We start from the raw sequence: 21,456 nt of genomic DNA, 5'->3' as shown, positions 1-21,456 counted from the left end.
CGTAAGCTGTTCTCTCAATTAAACCCCATTTGCAATAATTAGTGCTATCAAAAGAGTCGTGTGCAGGTTGGTGCTTAGTTCTTTAATTATTCGTGTTAAATTTGTACCTGAGATTAGAAAATACTTTCTCTTGAGCTGATGGCTTCATCTGTGTTTCCCCCGACACCATCACATTTAGAATTTTAAATAGTGTACTTGGGTAATATCAACAATAAATCAGAGGTTAAAAGCTTATGGACAGATGCATGGACTTTGCTTTTCCCACAATGGCTAATGTTAAAGGATAAAAAAAACAATGAGAGAAAATTTAAAAAGCAAGAATCACTTTCATCATTACTGCAAATTCCTAACAAGTATTATGACTGCATTAAAAAATTAAAAGCACATTATATTAGAAATATTGGACTATTATTTACATATTATAGGAGAGGATAAAGCACCATCCCAGGAGAAAATTCACCCACCAAGATCAGTTTAATACCATTGGCATATGTCATGAAATGTGTTGCTTTGCAGCAGCAGTGCGGTACAATACATAATAAAATCAATAATTGGTGCAAAAGGAGAAGGAGAAAATAGTGTGGTGGTGTAGATGAGTTCATTGTTCATTCAGAAAGCTGATGACAGAGAGGAAGAAGTTGTTCCTAAAATGCTGTGTCTGCCTTCACCCTCCAGTCCGTGCTCCTTGATGGTGGCTGCGTGGTGGGCATCCTTCCTGATGATTACCACCCTTTTTTTGTGAATCGGAATCAGAATCAAGTTTAATGTCACCATCATGTGTTGTGAAATTTTGTCAACTTTATGGCTGTAGTGTAATAAAATTCATGATAACTAAATACAGAAAAGGAAAACGGAGTTACATGAAGTGTCCATGCCGTATGCCATTTAACTGCTTAAGTTAAAACAAGTAGTGCAATAAACAGAAATAAAGAATTAGTGAGGAGTGTTCACGGGTTCAATGTCCATTCAGAAATCGATGGCAAAGGGGAAGAAACTGTTCCTGAATCATTGAGTGTGTGCCTTCAGTCTCCTGTGCCTCCTTCCTGTTGATAGCAATGAGAAGAGGGTATGTCCTAAGGGAAGGAGGTCCCGAATGATGGATACCATTTTTTTCAGGCATTGTCTTTTGATGATGCCCCAGATGCTGGGAAGGCTAATGCCCATGATGGAGCTGGCTGAGTTTGCAACCTTCTGCAGCTGTTTTGAATCCTGTGCGGTGGCCCCTCCGTACCAGTTGGTCAGACTACTTCAATAGGTGCAGGTGGTCTATGATCAGATTTCTTTTATTAACTGCTGCTTTCCTCCTTTGTTTTTCCAGGTGCATACCCAAGACTTTCACTGAGCTTTAAATTAAAGAGGAACATCGGCTATTTCATTCTCCAAACGTACATGCCGTCCATTCTGATTACAATTCTCTCCTGGGTGTCATTTTGGATCAATTACGATGCTTCAGCTGCAAGAGTTGCTTTGGGTAAGTGCAATCTGGGACAAAGAAAACACAGACCGGCAGAATGAAATATATCTGAAGACATAAGCAGGAGACTTATCAAAATAACAGAAAAGTGACAAGGCCTATCACAGTGTTTTTGTTCTGACACTTGAAATAAGTGTAGGATGGTCACATCTGTGTGGGTTGGCACGGTAGTGTAGAAATTAGCGTATTGGTTTACAAAATTGGCAGGTTCAATTTCCACTGCAGTCTGTAGCGGGTTTGTATGTTATCCCTGTGACACCATGGGCTTCCCCCAGTTACCTCCCATGTTCCATAGACGTAAGAGTTAGGAAATGGTGGGCACGCTATGATGGTGCTGGAAGCATGCCAATACTTACTGACTGCCCCCAGCACATCCTTGGACTGTGTTGATTGTTGACACAAACGATACATTTCGCTGCATATTTCGATGTGTATCTGACGAACAAAGCTAATCTAATCTTGATGTCAAGCTTTGCCAAGTTTTGGTGGTTTATTCACAAGGTGTGAGCATCGTGCATGATGGCCCCTGGACATGATAAATTATCGGAGCAGGCAGAGTGTGGGGGTTGGTTCAGTCTTGACACCCAGTGCTGTCAGTGTGGAGTCTGAACTTTCTCCCTGTGACAGCATAGGTTGCATCTGGGGTGCTCAAGCTTTCTCGTACATCTTAAAGTATGTCTGGATTGGTAGGCAAACTGCTTCGAGTCTGTAGGTGAGTGGTGTAAAAGGAATATCACCCCCATTTATTTTCTAACCAAGCCACCCATGATCATGCACACCAGACCTCCAAGCCTAATGAAGCATAACACACAAGACTGGGTCCCTCGGTGATGTATAAACTCCAGCCAGCTGCCAGAACCACACAATAACTGTTGATAAGGAGCATGCAGTGAGCTACCTTGGGTCATATGGAGCTTCATCTCCCACCACACATTGTTACGCTCAGCACACCAGAGCAACAAGAGCTGATGAGAAAACTCAGTCAGATGCAACAAGATGATCAAAGATGATCCATGTTCAGGTCTTCTGTTTAAAAGTAGGAGGTGGGACATGTTTTGGCACAGATTGTAAACCACAAGTGCACATGCTCTCAACCTGTAAATTTCTGTCATTTAAGATGTACCAGTCTATGTACACCTAAGAGGATCTTGCAATTTACTACACTGTCAGGTTTATCGTCAGGCCTGAAGTTTATCCAGGCATCTCATCCTTCCCGATTATAGCTTATGTATAGTTCTTGACCTCATCATCTACCTCATTATGACCCTGCACTTCATTGTTTATCTGCACTGCTCTTTCTCTATAGTTATTACATTTTGTTCTGCATTGTTATTGTTTTACCTTGTTCTACAGTAGCACAATGCCCTGTGTGATAATCTGATCAGTATGAACAGAACGCAAGACAAGCTTTTCACTGTATCTTCCACCACTAATGCCAGACGGGCAATCTCAAGAGTATTGATAATAGCTGGGGTCACATGTCGTGTAAAGACACGGCCCAGAAGAAGGGAATCGCAGACCACTTCGGTAGAAAAATTTGCCAAGAGCAATCATGGTCATGGAGAAGACTGTGGTTGCCCACATCATATGACATGGTGCATAATAATGATGATGAATTATGTGACAGCAACTCCAATGTGTAAAAGCATGCAGGCATGGTCAGGAGATTCAGTTGTTGTTCAGATCAAACATCAGAATGGGAAAAGGTGATCTAGGTGATATTGTCCAAGGAATAATTATTGGATCTAGACGGGGTGGTTTGAGTATCTCAGAAACTGCTTATCTCTAGGGAAGGCACAACAGTCTTAAGAGCTTACAGAGAATGAAGCAAAAATCAAAAAAAAAAGTCCAGTGAGCTGCAGTTCTGTGGGTGAAGCACCTTGTTAAAGAGAGAGTTCAAAGGAGAATGGCCAGAATGGTTCAAGCTGACAGGAAGGCGACAGTAACTCTAATAAACACACATTACAACAGTGGTGTGCAGAAGAGCATCTCTGAATCCACAATACATTGAATCTTGAAGTGGATGGACGACAGCAGCTGGTCCCACCAGGTTCCTCTCCTGTTCCCAGTAAAGTGTCCAATGAGTGTACTTCTTGAGCAGTTACAAAAATTGTTAAAATCATTGTTAATATCATGAAGATTTTGCAGGACATCAGATAAATTATAAAAGGAATTGACTTGAGACATTGAAATATCTCTTTTGTATGGTATAAGCGTGGCAGGCTGTGTAATTTCTTCAGCGCTTAACTGCTTGAGTTTGAAGTGCAGCAAAATTTATTGCCGACATAATAAGCAGTATCTAGAATATGAATAGGAAATAAACATTATTCCTTTTATTTATTATTCATAGAGCCTTCAACTCAGTTGATGAAACTCCATAGCCTGTTAGATGATTTTGAGCTTACAATTAAAATGATCACTCATTCCACTGTAAGCTAGCTCCCTTGTAGTCTCAATTCTGCTGTCCATTTTATCAAGCAAGAAGCATATTGTTTTTTGACATATGGGTAAAAATTACTACTCTCATACAGTAGTTATTGTGTGAACTTTTAAGGCCCAAATATCATACTTCCCTTCCTGGTGTTTTAAGAGTGCTACAATCAGTTTAAAAGCAATGACCTAATAACACCACTATTGAAGGTGATCAGAGCACAAATTGGAAATACAAGCTTCCTAGGTCTCGATAGTGACAGAAGAAGAAGACACATTGATTGTAATCAATGAGGGAGCCACCCCACCACTTTACCATCCCTAGCATTATTACCTGAAGTCAAACAATCAGCAGGTGGTACCCATGTATGAATCAGAATGGAGGATTTTTCAAAAGGGTATTTGCTCGAATTTTAAGGTGGCCATCACCAGAATTTATTTCTGGCCTTTGGAATTAGTCCGGGGATGAAAGGGTTGATGCATGAGGAACATTTCATAGCTCCGAGCCTGGAGTTTAGAAGAATGAGTGGGGATCTCATTGAAACCTTTTGAAGGCCTAGTTGTGGAGAGGATGGTTCCTATAATGGGGTGGGGGGTGTCTCTGACTGGAGGGCACAGACTCACAATAGAGGGAAGTCCCTTTAGAACAGAGATGAGGAGGAATTTCTTTTGTCAGAGGGTGATGAATCTATGCAATTCATTGCCTCAGACAGCTGTGGAGGCCAGTTTATCGGGTATATTTAATGAGGAGGGTGATAGGTTCTTGATAAGTAAGGGTGTCAAAGGTTATGGGGAGAATAGGTTTGAGATGGTCCAAAACGTCGACTGTACTCCCAGTCATTCCGAAGGGCCTCGGCCCAAAACATCGACTGTACTCTTTTCCGTAGAAGCTGCCTGGCCTGTTGAGTTCCCCCAGCATTTTGTGGATAATAAATCAGCCTTGGTGTAATGATGGAGCAGACTGCCCTAATTCTACTCCTATGTCTTGTGGTCTACTACAGAAATGATTTTTCAGAGCTGAATTGAGTGAATGAATGTCAGTTGCAATGTTTTCCCACGTTCTGCTTCACTGGCTGTGGTACTGCAGTCTGGTCAGTACCTGTACCCTGTGCCATTAATATTGGCCCAAATGCAGGAAACAGACTTTCAAGGTGATAGGATTAACTGACCTACATACAGGAAGCAACCACACGAAAATCCAAATGGAAGTAAAAATAAAGTTTGTTTATTATTGTCGCATATTCCGAGGAACAGTAAAAAATCCTGTCTTGCATTTGATTCACACAGAGCAATTCTTCACAAAGTACATTGAAGTACAGGTGGCCCTCCGTATCCGCAGGGGTTTTGGTTCCAGGACTCCCCGCGGATACCAGATTCCGCGGATGCTCAAGTCCCATGTATTAAATGGCGTAGTATTTTCATATAACCTACGCACATCCTCCCGTATACTTTAAATCATCTCTAGATTACTTATAGTACCTAATAAAATGTAAATGCTATGTAAGTAGTTGTTATACTGTATTGTTTAGGGGATAATGACAAGAAAAAAGTCTGTACATGTTCAGTACAGACACAACCATTGTAGCTCCTCTGGGAACGCTGATGCTGCCTCGGCATCAGTCGATGCAGATTCTCCCGTGATCTTTAAGTTCTTGAGGCTGTAGTGCTTTACATAGCTAGCCAGTCATCCCTTACTAGCCTTAAACTCCTTCCTCTCACTCACAACACAAGTAGCGAACGAACGAGATGCGAGCGAACAATGCTCAAACAACGAGTAATACTTTAATCATCTCTGGATTACAGTACTTTACACTCCCTCTTAGCCTATGAGGAATTGCTTTGATCACTTAATTGCTTTTTAGTAGCTATTTTTTCACAGAAACAAAGGGTACACACAACACAAGTAGCATCCAAATGAGACTCAAGGAGAACAATGCTCAAACAACAAGTGCTGGAGAGAGAACTTCCGGGGTTTTTTTTCGATCCCAATCCGCGGTTGGTTGATTCCGTGGATACGAAGGGCCGACTGTACTACAAAATAAAGCAAAAACAGAAATGAATCACCACTGACATATGCCTTGTAATTTGTTATTTTTCATCAGCAATACAGTGCAGTACATAAAACTCCTATAAATTACAATATTATATATTTATATTATTGTGCTAAAGTCTTAGGCACATGTAAAAATTTCTGTAAAGCTAAGATGATTTCAAAAACAATGAAATGAAAAGTTTTTAAATATCTATTGGTCTAGCCCTGTTTTGCTTTTTTTGGGGTTTTTTTTTCTCTTTTTCTTTTGGGTTTTTTTGTTTATATATTTTTTTTCTTTTTATTTCTTTTTTTAATGACTGATTTCATTATGAGTTTGAAAGTCTTTTATATCTATGTTACTTAAAATTCATTTTATATATGCTGATTAACATTATTCCAATCTCTTTGTACCAACTTTGTTATTGAGTTTATAATTTTGAAAATTAATAAGAAGATTTAGAAAGAAAGAAAGTAAATATCTATGTGGGTTATTCCAAAATCTTGGAGAACTTGCTACGGCTCCTCTGCAGACTTCGACTGTCTTTGCTTGCTTCTGTCTCCACAGGTAATGTTAGACGGCCACAGTGATGTTGAGATCAGGGCTTTCTAGAGGCCATACCATCTGAAACCAGATAAAAAATCCAGAGTGCCTAAGACTTGCACAGTACTGTACATACTGTATATGTGAATAATGAGGTAGTGTTCACCGTTTGTTCAGAAATCTGTTGGCAGAAAGGAACACATTGTCCCTAAAACATTGCATATGTGCCTTCAGAGTCTCTAATGGTGGAATAGGAAGAGAACATGTCTTGTGTGTTGGGAGTCCTTAATGATGAAAGTAGAACAAAGTGCAACAGATACAGAGAAAGTGCAGTGCAGTAAACAATAAGGTGCAAGATAATAACAAGGTAGACTTTGAGGGCAAGAGTCCATCTTGTTGTACAAGGCTCAATATTCAATAGCCTTGAAACAGTGGGGTGGAAGTTGTGACCATGAGTAAAAGTACAGTTGTCTGTCACAATAGTCAATGCAGAGCATATTATATTAATGAGCTTGCAAACTGAAAACTCTGGATTTAATTCCTAATTAGCAATGAGTTCCTGAATCTCAGGCACAGTGATACTGGTCGAATGACCATTGATCTTTGAAAGTGGGATGAGATGGTAAATTAGTTGAAAAACCCTGACAGAGTCGACACCTAATTGGTTCCAAGTAGTTGCATCTAATAAGTCCATGAGCAGCTAAAACAACTGTCAAGTCCTTTTCCTACTAGTGTGTTATGTTGTATCGGTTAATGCACAGGATTGAGTATCCAGTGAGCAGTTATACCTCACTCCTGCTAACATGCACCAAAGGCTTGGTTTTGATAGCACGATGGCACAGCTGCCTCACAGAGACCCAGGTTCAATCCTGACCTCCAGCGTTATCTATGTGAAGTGTGAAGTTTACAGGTTCTCCTTGTGACCATATAGGGAGGTTATGATGCAACTGTACAGGATATTGGGAGGCTGCACCTGGAGTACTGTTTGCATTTCTGGTCTTCTTTCTTCAGGAAAGATAATACTAGCTTTGGAGGTGGTGCAGAGGAGGTTGATTCCAGAGTTGATGGTGTTAGTTTATGAGGAGAAATTGAGAACACGAGAAAATCTGCTGATGCTGGAAATCCAAAGCAACACATACAATATGTTGGCAGTAGGAGTTCAACTCAGATAAGTGTGAGGTGGTTCATTTTGCTAGGTCAAATATGATGGCAGAATGTAGTATTAATGGTAAGACTCTTGGCAGTGTGGAGGATCAGAGGGATCTTGGGGTCCGAGTCCATAGGACACTCAAAGCTGCTACACAGGTTGACTCTGTGGTTAAGAAGGCATATGGTGCATTGGCCTTCATCAATTATGGGATTGAGTTTAGGAGCCGAGAGGTACTGTAGCAGCTGTATAGGACCCTAGTCAGATCCACCTGGAGTACTGTGCTCAGTTCTGGTCGCCTCACTACAGGAAGGATGTGGAAACCATAGAAAGGGTGCAGAGGAGATTTACAAGGATGTTGTCAGGATTGGGGAGCATGCCTTATGAGAACATGTTGAGTGAATTTGGCCTTTTCTCCTTGGAGCGATGGAGAATGAGAGGTGACCTGATAGAGGTGCATAAGGTGATGAGAGGCATTGATTGTGTGGATAGTTGGAGGCTTTTTCCCAGGGCTGAAATGGCTACCACAAGGGGACACAGGTTTAAGGTGCTTGGAAGTAGGTACAGAGGAGATGGCAGGGGTAGGATTTTTATGCAGAGAGTGGTGAGTGCATGGAGTGGGCTGCTGGCGACGGTGGTGGAGGCAGATACGATAGGGTCTTTTAAAAGACTCCTGGATAAGTACATGAAATTTAGAAAAATAGAAGGCTATGGGTAGCCCTAGGTAATTTCTAAAGTAAGGACTTGTTCGGCACAGCTTTGTGAGTGAAGGGCCTGTATTGTGCTGCAGGCTTTCGATGTTTCTATGAACTCAGAAATTGAGGTCACCTGGGATTATACTTGCTGCAGTTCAGAAAAATGAGACAGAATCTTAGAGAAACATGAACTTATGAAAGGGACAGATAAGACAGGCACAAAAGTTGTTTCCACTGGTAAGTGAGACTAGAACTACTGCACATCGCCTCGAAATTTGGGGGAATAGATTTAGGATGGAGATAAGGAGAAAATGCTTTTCCCAGAGAGTAGAGAATCTGTGGAATTCTCTCCTCAGGGAGACAGTAAAGGCTACCTCATTAAATATACTTAAACCACAGTTGGATCTATTTTTGCATAGCAGGGGAATTAAGGGTTATGGGGGAAAACCAGGCAGGTGGAGCTGAGTCCACAGCCTGGCCAGCCATGATCTTATTGAATGGCAAGCAGGCTCGAATGGCCAGATCCATACTTCTGCTCCTACTTCTTATGTTTTTTTTTGTTCTTATATTCTCTGGGACCTTTGGTTTCCTCCCATATCCCAAAAGGCATGCAGGTTGAAAGGTCAATTGGCCACTGTCATTTGTCCCTCATGTGTAGGTGAGTGGTAGAATCTGGGAGGAGCTGTAGGGAGAATAGATTATTCAGGAATAGGATTGATCTGTGAACTGGCATAGACTCAGTGAGTCAAAAGGGACTTTTCCATGTCATCACAAAACATGATAACAAATTAGAATAACAGGCAAGATTTTAGTATGACCATTATTTTGAGGAGCTATATCTCAATCAAATTCAAACCCTAAAGGGTAGGAAATGAGAAGAAATGTGAACAGCTTCCCAAGCGCTCAGTTTTCTGAATAGACAATGAACTAACTCATGAACACAAACTCACTGTTTTTGCTCTCTTTTTGCACTACTTGTTTAATTTAATTTATGTGTATATATTCCTTACTCTATGTTATACTATTTTTAATACTCCCACAAAGCAACAAATTTCATGACAAATGTCAGTAATATTAAACCTGATTCTGATCTTGTGTTTTTGGATGCCAATTATATTTTATCTTTTTCCAATGCTTCCTTTTCTAAATTCTGCTATCTCATGTCCCAAAGGTTCTTAAAGATTTTGGCAATTCTCATCACGCCTCATTAACACATAGATTGCTAAATCCTGTTTGTAATTCTCTATAGGAATCACTACTGTGCTGACTATGACAACCATCAATACTCATCTGAGAGAGACCCTTCCAAAGATCCCCTATGTCAAGGCCATCGACTTGTACCTGATGGGGTGCTTTGTGTTTGTTTTCTTGGCCTTGCTCGAGTATGCGTTTGTCAACTACATCTTCTTTGGGAGAGGGCCACAAATGCAGAAGAAGCTGCAAGAAAAGACAACGAAAGGAAACCACAGTCGGCCTAAGTATGAAGGCAATAGGGTAAGAGAACCTAAACCATACATGATCCATGTGGCGGTTGTTTTAATGTCAATTTTCATTGAGTTATTGTTGTACGTCTGAAGGTCTGACATCTAAGGCTTAATCTTAGCATTTTCTGGAGATAATTACTGCCCGTTTTGCTGCTGGCATTTAGGGCAACAAAGAAGATCCTCCATCTCTGGTGGCATTCAAGGCTTCATTTATCATGTCAGTAGCCTCCTCTCGGTTTTCACTACTGTCAGTCACATAAGTCCCAGGTGGAGACTCAGGATCTACATAGCACTCAGATGTGGAAGGATTCTTCATTACTGTCTCCATAACAATTTAGTTTTACCAGTCAGGCTTGTTAGCCCTGAGCTGAACCCCTGAATCTAGAGGACAAGTAGACAATTCTTAGACTGGCCTCTACCCTTTGACCTCACAAACGCTGGAGAAGCTCAGCAGGTCGGGCAGCATCCGTGGAAACGATTGGTCGACGTTTCGGGCCAGAACCCTTCGTCAGGACTGTAGGGGGAAGGGGCAGAGGCCCTATAAAGAAGGTGGGGGGAGGGTGGGAAGGAGAAGACTAGTAGGTTCCAGGTGAAAAACCAGTAAGGGGAAAGATAAAGGTGTGGAGGAGGGGAGGCAGGGAGGTGATAGGCAGGAAAGGTGAAGGAGGAATAGGGGAAAACACAATGGGTAGTAGAAGGAGGCGGAACCATGAGGGAGGTATTAGGCAGCTGGGGGAGGGGGCACAGTGACATAAGGATAGAAGGGAGGGGGAGGGAATTACCAGAAGTTGGAGAATTCTATGTTCATACCAAGGGGCTGTAGACTACCTAGAGGGTATATGAGGTGTTGCTCCTCCAACCTGAGATTAGCCTCATCATGGCAGTAGAGGAGGCCATGTATGGACATATCTGAATGGGAGTGGGAAGCAGAGTTGAAGTGGGTGGCCACTGGGAGATCCTGTCTGTTTTGGCGCACGGAGCGGAGGTGCTGGACGAAGCGGTTCCCCAATCTGCGTCGGGTTTCACCGATGTAGAGGAGGTCGCACCCTTTGACCTGTTTGGTATGAGTGACCCTACCAAGAACCCTGACTCCAGCCAACATAGCTCTCCAGGTCATTGAGGCATGCAAGTCTCCAAACCACAACAAGTTTGTGGTCCTCTAGAAGGATTTGCTGGAGATGGACAATGTTTAACTGACTCGCATGGTTTTTGACTTCAATGGGAAGGAAATTCAGGGAACTTATTAAAGAAGCAGCCAGTCTAAAGCCATTCATGTTATTCTGGAAGCAGAAATTTGAACCAGCCCTCTTAATATGTGGATCACCATGAGGAAGCTAAAAAGACGACACTCCAAAAGACATAAACTGCTGCAGAGAATATCAGTTCTGTCAGAAAGAAGGTGAATGGTTCAGAATTGGCCTGCTGCCTATCAGGATAAGAAAGAAAAACAGGTGATTCACAAACTCAGGAAGCAAAGGCTACTTGGACCATCGCTTCAAATTTAGCCCCTCCCATTCCTGGGTATGTATGTGTTCTGAGTCCAATTTACTAGATTCTGCCACCTTGATCGTATTTGTTTTTAAACAATACTCCAAGATCACTGCTCCAAGTCTGCTATGTGACTGTGTCTAGACCAAAGTGATTCTGTGTTAGTCTTCTGCTGGGAGCACAGCTCCAAGCACTTTGCAAGGCTCATGGCTTTGCAGGGCTTCTTCCAGTATGCTGTCAAAACAGCATTGAAAGAACCCTTCCCCCCTCCAATGAGAGGTCCAGCCTCAGACTCCCCAGCTATGAAGGCTGTCACTATTACTGAACATCTTTGGTGTTCATAGGCATTCAAAATCGCCTGGGATCTATTAAAATAGAAAAATATTTGCTTAAAAGATGAAATTAATTACATTTTTGAACAAAAGCTTTATAAGAAAAATACATGCATACAGATATACTTAGTGGCCACTTTATTAGGTACTGCTCTAAATCTGCTTGTTGATGCAAATAATATAAAATCAGCCAATCATATGGCAGCAACTCAATGCATGAGAGCATGCAGGCATTGGTCAAAAGGTTCATTTGTTGTTCAGACCAAACAACAGAATGGGGAAGAAATATGATCTAAGTGACTTTGATCATGGAATGTATCAAATAGTATTGTTTGAGTATTTCAGAAACTGCTGCTTTCCTGGGATTTTCACGCACAACGGTCTCTTGAGTTGACTGAAAATAGTGCGAAAAACAAAATCCAGTGAGCAGGAGTTTAGTGGGTGAAAATGAGAGAGGTCGGAGGAGAGTGGCCAGACTGGTTCAAGCTGGCAGGAAGGTGACAGTAACTCAAATAACCACCTGTTACAACAGTGGTTTGCTGAAGAGTATCTTTGAATGCACAACATGTCAAATCTTTAAGTAGATGGGCTACGGCAGTTGAAGATCAGGAATAATTTCTAGTAGTACCTTGTATTCTTTTCCATTCTACCAATCCACTTGGTTCTATCTCCATGTCTCTATCTTTATCTATCTATCTATCTCTATCTCGCTCTCTCTCTCACACACACTCACTTTCTCCCTCCTCTCTCTCTCTCTTTCCTCTCTCCTCTCTCTCTCTCCTTTTTCTCCTCTCTCCCTCCTCTCTCTCTCTCTCCACTCTCTCCTCTCTTTCTCCTCTCTCTCTCCTCTTTCCCTCTTTCCCTCTCTCCCTCTCCCTCCCCGTATTCAGCTCATTGTTCTCAATATTATGGGTAACAGATATGCTGAATGTCCCTCCTGATTCACTTTTTAAGACTGTGTTTACTTAAATTCCTCCATCTTTCATTGGAGATCAGTCTCGTTGCTTGAGACATGCAACCTCCAGGTGATAGGTTCTCCTTTGTGTCAGCGGGAGTGGGATAGTAAACAATGCAGCAGAGAAGTGTGAACCTTGCGGCACATTCAAACTCCTCTGATGGGGTGATGTGTCTCTGCAGTCTCTTCGCTCTCTGTAATCTTGCCTGACTCTGTTTAAACATGACCTTGCCACAGGCCATTGGTGTACAAGCCAGAGTACATTATCAGTTAGATTGTACATGCCCTGAGGAAGCATTCATGCCTGCTGAGCCAGGTAACTATTTATTACTATACGACCATAGAAGCAGAACTAGGCCATTCAGCCCCTCGAGTCTGCTCCATCATTCTTTCATGGCTGATTTAGTTTCCCTCTCCTGCCTTTTCCCCATAACCTTTGATGGGCTTACTAATTAAGAACCTATCAACCTCTACTTTAAATACTGTATACCCAATGACTTGTGGTCTCTGGTAACCCAATGACTTTGGTTAAATATACTCAATGATTTAGGCAAATAAGCTCTCTACTGCCCATTACGCTGCTGCTGTTCAGGGTAGCAATGAAGCTGCTGTTCAGGGTAGCAATGAAGGTCTTCCATCTCTGGTGATGTTCAGGGCTTCCCTCATCATGTCAGTAGCTCGGTTTTCACTCCTGTCAGTCATGCAAGTCCTGGGTAGAGACTCAGGAATACGGTTTCACACAGATGTAGAAGGATTCTTCATTGCTGTTTCTGTTACAATTTTATTTTACCAGTTGGGGTTGGTAGCCTTAAGATGAACTCCTGAACTTGGAGGACCAGTGGACCACTCTTAGTCTGCCCTCTACCTCTTGACCTGCTTGGCATGGGTGACCCTACCAAGAGCCAAAGCATAAAGCCCTGACTCCAGCCAACATAGCTGTCCAGGTCATTGAGGCATACGAGTCTCCAAACCATGACAAGGCTGTGGTTCTCTTGGAGCAGACTAATAAACACTGATTGTTTATAACCCTCCATAGATTTCTCTCTCAGTTTGGGTGAGATGGCAACAAAAGGTCGTAGGGTTTGGTAGAAAGGTTAAATATTTAAGAGGAATAAATGCTTCAGGCTGAGACCCTTCATCAGGACTGAAAATGAAGAGGACAGAGACCAGAATAAGAAGATGGGGGAGGGTTAGGACCACAAGCTGGCAGTTGATAGGTGAGACTAAGTGAAAGCTGGGTTGTTGGGGAGTGGAGAATGATGTGACCTCAATGACTGACTGATTGGCCAATGAATTACTGCACTGACCCCATTTCCCTTGATTCTTTTAACATCAGAAAAACTACTGCTGACTTGAATATTCTCTGCAGCTGAGGAATTCCAAAGGGTCACTACTGCCTTGCTGAAGACCATTCATCTCTTTACTGTTTAGGCTTCATCTGGAGTATTGCATTCTACTCTGGTCACCCCATGATAAGAAGAATGTAGGGACATGGACAGGGTGCAGAAGAGGTTTACTGGGGTGTAGCCTGGAGTAAAGGGCATGTACTATAAGGAGATGTTAGACAAAGCAGAGTTCTTTTCTCTGGAATGGCAGAAGCTGTGAAAAGACTTGATAGAGATGTTGTAAGGTTGTGACATACATCGATGGACGGATGGTACCCTTATTCCAGAACGAAAAGTTTTATTCTCGGGACATACATTTCTAGAATGGGCCAAGTTTCAAAGGAGGTGTTCAGGGCACATTTTTTTTTTAATAGAGAGAGGAAGGTGCCTGGAATGTGGTGTCTGAGATGGCAGTGGATGCATTTATGGAGGCAGATGTAACTGAGGTGTTTATGAGGCTCTTAGATAGGCACATGGATACGCAGAGAACGAGGGGATTTGAACCATTTACAGGCAGAAGGGATTTTATGTCACCAGCTTAATTAGTTCCCAACATTATGGGTCATAGGGCCATTCCTATTCTGTACTGTTGTGTGTTCTAAAAGAAACCTGAGGAGCAAGTTTATCACAGAGTGTGGGGCATATATGGAACGAGCTGCCTGAGGAAGTGGTCGAAGCAAGTACAGTAATGACATTCAAATAACACTTCGAAGGTGCATGGACAGGAAAACCTTAGGGAACAAGGGCCAAATAATGGCAAATGAGATGAGCTTAGATGGGCATCTTGGTTGGCATGGACGAGTTGTGGCAAAGGGCCTGCTTTTGTGCTTTAATCTGAATTGCCGGTTTACAATTTGGAGACCATCAATCTGGGATCCATACACTTCAGGTAAGTGTAAGATCATTTCCACATCTCAGTAAATTCAGACATCAGAGGTGCAAAGGGACTAGGGAATCTCATGTAAGATTCCCTCAAGGTTAACTTGCTGGTTGAGTTGTTCGCCAGGTTTGCCTTCCCTAGCATACATTTAGAGAGGACTAGAATATGAAAAGCAAGGAGATAGTCCTGAGGCTTTATAAGGCTTTGGACAGACTGCACTTGGAGTACTGTGAGCAGTTTTGGGACACTTATCTAAGTAAAGACATGCTGCCTGTATCAAATCTTTATTTTGTCCTATAACCTCTGAATTTCAAATCTGCAAATATGGTAAATATGGCAGCACTGTAGTGTAGTGGTTAGCACAATGCTTTACAGTACCAGCGACCTGGGTTAATTTCCTGCCACTATCTGTAAGGAGCTTGAATGTTCTCCCCATGACTGCGTGGGTTTCCTCCGGGTGACCCGGTTTCCTCCCACAGTCCAGACACCCACCAGTTAATAGGTTAATTGGTCATTGTAAATTGTCCCGTGATTAGGCTAGAGTTAAATAGGGGGCTACTGGACAGTGAGCCTCGAAGGGAATATTCCGCACTGTATCCTAATCGATCAATAATTTAAGGAAACTCAGAAGTAAAAACAAACTTTTCAAGACAAAGGGGAACATGTGATTACTAATATCAATATCATGTGATAAGGCAGGATTGTTAATTTAACTGGAAGTATGACAGAGGTTAAGCACTTTTAGACCATAAGATATAGGAGCAGAATTAGGCTATTTTCCATCATGGCTGATTTATTATCAACCTATTCTCCTGTCTTCTCCCCATAACCATTGACACCCTTACTAATCAAGAACCTATCACCCTCTACTTTAAATATACCCAATGTCTTGGCCACCACAGCCGTCTGTGGTAATGAATTCCACAGATACACCACACCCAGGCTAAACAAATTCCTCCTCATCTGTGTTCTAAAGCAGTTGCCCTTCTATTCTGAGGCTGTGCCCCCCGCCCCACTAAAGGGAACATCCTCACCACATGCATTCTATCTAGGACTTTCAATATTTAACAGTTTTCAATGAGATAAACCCCTCATTCTAAACTTAAGTGAGTACAGGCCCAGAGCCATCTAATGCTCTCTGTATGTTAACCCGTTTCATTCCAGGGATCCTTCTCCTCTGGACCCTCTCCCATGCCAGAATTAGCAAAAGGCAGAGCTCTACTACTGAGATCTTGTCAACCACACACTGGTGCATCTGAAAAATCTTCATTTTACACTGTGACCTTAGAGTGATTTTATATATTACAACCATCCTTTAAAATGAAATTTGTTTTGTACATAATTTAAGCAGGATAAAATGGTTGTTAAATGGCTGTGATTACAGAGCTTGAATGCTTTTGAAGGATTCAGGTAGTACTAAACATCACCTTCCATTGGAGGTGTTATCTAAGCTGACATTGCCTTAATCGAATATTCTTCCCTACGTTTACTTTTACATTCAGTGGCCATTTTATTAGGTACCCCCTGTACCTAATAAAGTGGCCACTGAGTGTATATTAGTGGTATTCCGCTGCAGTAGCCCATCCACTTCAAGATTCGATGTGTTGTGCATTCAGAGATGCTCTTCTGCATGTCACTGTTGTCATTTGTTATTTGAGTTACTGTCACCATGAACCAATCTGGCCATTCTCCTTTGACCTCGCTCATTAATGAGGTGTTCTCCCCCACAGAACTGCTGCTCACTGGATGTTTTGCTTTTTTGCACCATTCTCTGTAAACTCTGGAGACAGTTGTGCCTGCAAATCCCAGGAGGTCAGCAGTCCCTAACCTTCTCAAAACACCCTTTCTAGCACCAATAATCATTGTATGGTCAAAGTCACTTTGATCACATTTCTTCCCCCTTGCTGTTGTTCGGTCTGAACAACTGAACCTCCTGATCATGTCTGCGTGCTTTAGTGCATTGAGTCACTACCACATGATTGGCTGATTGGATGTTTATATTAACGAGCAGGAATGACCTGGTGTACACGTGTACCTAATAAAGTGGCCAGTGAGTGTACATGAAGGAGAATCTGCATGAGGAAGTTAGTGGGCCTGGTTTTATTCAAAGTTGAGTCCTGTTATATGAAACTGGCTTGCAAAGAGATTGTGGCAGGAACGGTGACCATAACCTGAGACCAACAGCTGAGTTTTAAGTCAGAACTGGAGAAATGAATGGAAAATAGAATGATTTTGAGAGGGAATTTGAGGCCTTAGTGACTAGACAGTTGAAGGCACAACTATCAATGCTCGTGCAAATATATCGTTGGTTTGCTGAAGAAGCAGGCTATGACAAACAGTTGAGATTAACTTAGGGTATGTTATCACACATGCTTCAGCTGGTAGCACTCTTGTCCTAATATCAGAAAGTTATGCATTCAGTTCTTTGTGTAAGACCATAAGCAGTGATCTAAGCCAATCTTCCGGTGCAGTATTGAGGGAGTGCGGCTTTGTCAAAGGTGTCAATAGGATGAGATATTAAAATAAAACCAATCTCCCCAATGGTGATGACTTGCAGCCAGTTCACAAAACTACTTACTTTACTTCTTTCAAATGTGGGTCTACTACTAGGCTGCGTGTAATTGGAACCTGTGATTTACATTTTAGTACTGCAAACACGAGGAAATCTGCAGATGCTGGAATTTCAAGCAACACACACAAAAGTTGCTGGTGAACTCAGCAGGCCAGGCAGCATCTCTTACTGGTGAGATTCTCTTACTAGCTCTTCTTTCAGTTAGTCCTGACAAAGGGTCTCGGCCCGAAACGTCGACTGCACCTCTTCCTAGAGATGCTGCCTGGCCTGCTGCGTTCACCAGCAACTTTGATGTGTGTTGATTTACATTTTGATGGTATGTTTTTGGACCGATTGAGTGTTCTGGCACTTTGCTGTCTCTGAGGGAGTCTGGTGAGGTTGAGAATGAATGTGTGGCCCAAGCCCATGATTGGCTCCATTGCTTCTCCCCGATTAAGGGGTTGAGCAACGCTGAAGTCGGCAAGGGTGGGAGCAGAGGACTGGTGGTTCAGCATTGTCTGCCTGCGTTTGGCCAGTCTTTCTCTCCCTGTCGGAGGAAGGTGCAGGAGACTTGGGGTCCACTTTGCAAAGATTGTTCGGCGAGGCTGTGGACTCATTTTGGGGGAAATTGAGGCTCATGTTGCATTTTGTTCTGGATTCACGTTACCTTTTTTTGGTGTTTCTGAGCAGTTTGATCAGGGTGATCGGTGTGGTTTGGGGTGCTTCGGCAAGGATTGGCTCTGAGACCTGCATTGGGCTAGCTGCATAGCGCTGAACTGAACTAAGCTGAACACTACTGGACTTCCAGTTTGATATTTGGTATTCTATGTGTTGTTCACTTGCTTTTTGCCATTGGCGCAATTTGATCTTTTATCACATGTTGGGTGTTCGATATCCTCTTGAAGGGGTTCCATGGTGTTTATTTCATGGCTGCCTACGGGAGGACGACTCTCAGAGTTGTATCCTGTATACATACTTTGATAATAAATGTACTTTGAAACTTGGAATCACTGCTGCCATCAGGAAGGAGCTGTAGAAGCCTTAGGTCCCACACTATTAGGTTCAGGGACAGTTATTACCTTTCAACCATCAGGCTCATGAACTAGAGTGGATAGCTTCACTCACCTCAACTCTGAACTGATTCCACAACCTATGGACTCACTTTCAAGGACTCCAAGGGCCACGTTACCAATATTATTTATTATTTATTTATTATTATTATTATTTTGTTTCTCTTTTTGTATTTGCACAACTTGTTGTCTTTTGCACACTGGTTGGTTGTGCGTCTGTGTTTGTGTTTAGTTTGTTGTTTGTTAATCCATTAATTCATTAACTTGTTTCTTTGTACCTACTGTGAATGCCTGAAAGAAAATGAACCTCATGACATATACAGCATGTACTTTCATTAATAAATTTACTTTGAACACAGTGAGGGAGCTTGCTGAACGCAAACTGTCCACTGCAATTCACAAATTACAATTCAGAGGTAGCCATTGGCTGCAAAGCCCTGAGGGTAAATAATATGCTGTAAAGATGCAAGTCTCTTTCTTTGTTATCTTGAGGAAAGATTTGCAAAAGAGGGACTGGAGATTATTCCTGCAAGGGTGAAGATTTTAGTTCTGGGGCCATGAATCCACAGGAATTGGGGTGACGGTGTGAAATAACATGCAGGCTACAGTGATCTGACGAGAGGCTAGGATGTTCTGTGGATGTATTGATTTGAAAATCCATAGGTTTTGAGATCCTTCTGCTCAGCCCATGCATCAACGAAGCAATTGTTTTCCTTCTCCTGCCTGGAGAGAATTAGTACCTGATGGTGCAACCAATTACTGGCACTCGAATCTCAAGTTATCTTCATTTTTAGTGGTAGAATTAAGCCACTGGAAAAACTACTGCCTTACTGCTCCAGGTTCAATCTAACCTTGGGTGCTATCAGTGAGGAGTTTGTATTGTGAATGTGAATGAAATCACCAGACAGACACTGAAGCTGGTGTATATAAAAGTCTTCATTCAGCAAACAAGCAGGCATTAGACTGGAGACACTTTTGGAAGCAGAGGCCTCCCTGACCCAATATTACATGACCCTTTTATATGCTAAAGATCAGAGGTGATAGCAGGAAGATTCTATAGTTACAATGTGTCTACAGTGCTTCCTTTGAATTGCAAATAATTTTCAAACACCTCGATCTTCACACCAACACTCCAGACTCCCAAAATGAATGTTAATCCCCACTGACTTTGGGCTGCATTTGTGCATAAGCAGGCATCGCAGGTCAATGGAGCGCTTGTTTGTTTGCAATCGACTCCTGCCTGCAGCTCCAAGAGCGTCATTGTTCAGGTCTGCATTTTAAACTCAATCTACAATCCATGTTCAGGTCTGAAGTCTGGTTGCTGTTGAAATTAATATTTGCTATATACCACAGTGTTGGCACTTGGCCAAGCGGTTAAGGCGTTCGTCTAGTGATTTGAAGGTTGCTAGTTCAAGCCTTGGCTGAGGCAGCGTTGTGTGTCCTTGAGCAAGGCACTTAACCACACATTGCTCTGCGACGACACCGGTGCCAAGCTGTATGGGTCCTAATGCCCTTCCCTTGGACAACATTGGTTGCATGGAGAGGGGAGACTTTCAGCATGGGCAACTGCTGGTCTTCCATACAACTTTGCCCAGGCCTGCGCCCTGGAAACCTTCCAAGGCGCAAATCCATGGTCTCATGAGACTAATGGATGCCTATATATATAAATACCATAATTCCACAATACATCCTAACACTTGCCCGGTTTTCCCTGTGACCGTTTGGGTTTCCTCTTAGATGCATAAAATATCTGGGCTGGTAGGTTAATTGGTCACTGAATTATTCCTAGTGTGTAGGGTGAGTGGCAGAATCTGGTGAGGAGTTGTACAGAATGTGGAAAGAATTTGAGTAATTGGGTCCAATGGAGACAAAAGAAACTGCAGATGCTGAAATCTGGAGCAACAAACAATCTGTTAGAGAAACTCAGCAGGAGTTTGTTGTTTGACCTGCTGAGTTGCTCCAGCAGATTGTTTGTTGCGCTAGAGTAATTGGGTGTTAGATGGTCGATGCAAATTTGATGAGCTAAAGTGCCTGTTTCTGTGATTTATGACTCTAAGGAGTGAATCGAATTTAAGACCATTCATTTGGACATTTAATTTCCTTTCTTTATATTGAACCATGTGAGGTTTTAATTTTCAATGTAAAAATGTAAATGTAAAATGTGATCAAATAGCACAAGTATATTTGAAAACAGGAACAATGTTTCTGAGGTTTGACAGCAGCTAAATAGAAAACAAGAACAGCACAAGTCCAATTATCCCTCAAGCGTTTGTTATTCAATTAGATTATAACAGGTAGATGTCTAAAATCCACTGAGCCAACTTGGTTCTGTAATCTTTAATGTTATTACTCATTGAAAATTCGCCAACCTTGGAAATTTTTAACTAGTTAGATTTTCACATTGTGCCATTGTGCGTGAAGCTAGTTCCTGACATCATCTCTGACCAGCTTATATCGATTTCCACCTACTTAAAAGCAGACAAAGTAGAAGCAGGATTAGGCCTTATGGTCTCTTAAGCCTGTTTTGCCATTCAATAAGATCTTAGCCTCAACTTGACTTTCCCGCCGGTACAAAGTAATCCTCGACTCCCTATAGTGAAAGCAGCCAGCCATTCCAGCCTTGTATATATTCAATGACTGAGCCTTCACAGCTTTGTGGGCTTGAAAATTCTACTGATTTGCAGGCCTCCGGGGGTTAATAGCGTCTCTCTATCTTTACTAACAAATACTACGTGGTCGGCATGACATTGTGGGCTGAAGGGCCTGTAATGTGCTGTAGATTTCTATGTTCTATGTTCCTTTTAACATCTCCAACACCTGAATCAGTATTAGAAATTACTGCAAAGATGTAACCAATTAATGAAAAATGCGTTGTATTCAAGATTGCCTGCATCTGCAGGACCTCTTTATCTTTATGGATTGTATCTCCATTGTTCATTGGATCTACTAACCTATTGAAACTCCAAAGTAAGAATAATCAAATCTCTTTTCT

At 42.1% G+C, this 21,456-nt stretch overlaps 1 protein-coding gene across 3 annotated transcripts in view; it reads left to right on the top strand.

Moving 5' to 3' along the window:
• gabrb3 (gamma-aminobutyric acid type A receptor subunit beta3) overlaps positions 1–21,456 on the top strand; it is a 729,956-nt gene that overhangs the window by 690,448 nt on the left and 18,052 nt on the right. For all 3 annotated transcript variants that reach the window (XM_063054508.1, XM_063054507.1, XM_063054506.1), the window contains 2 exons: positions 1,319–1,471; positions 9,569–9,813. In XM_063054508.1, coding sequence (XP_062910578.1) covers positions 1,319–1,471; positions 9,569–9,813 — 398 coding nt within the window. The remainder of the gene's footprint in view (positions 1–1,318; positions 1,472–9,568; positions 9,814–21,456) is intronic.

This window comes from Mobula hypostoma, chromosome 7, assembly GCF_963921235.1.
Source record: "Mobula hypostoma chromosome 7, sMobHyp1.1, whole genome shotgun sequence".
NCBI classification, from domain to species: Eukaryota; Metazoa; Chordata; class Chondrichthyes; order Myliobatiformes; family Myliobatidae; genus Mobula; species Mobula hypostoma.
This window is presented reverse-complemented; position numbering and strand designations above follow the sequence as displayed.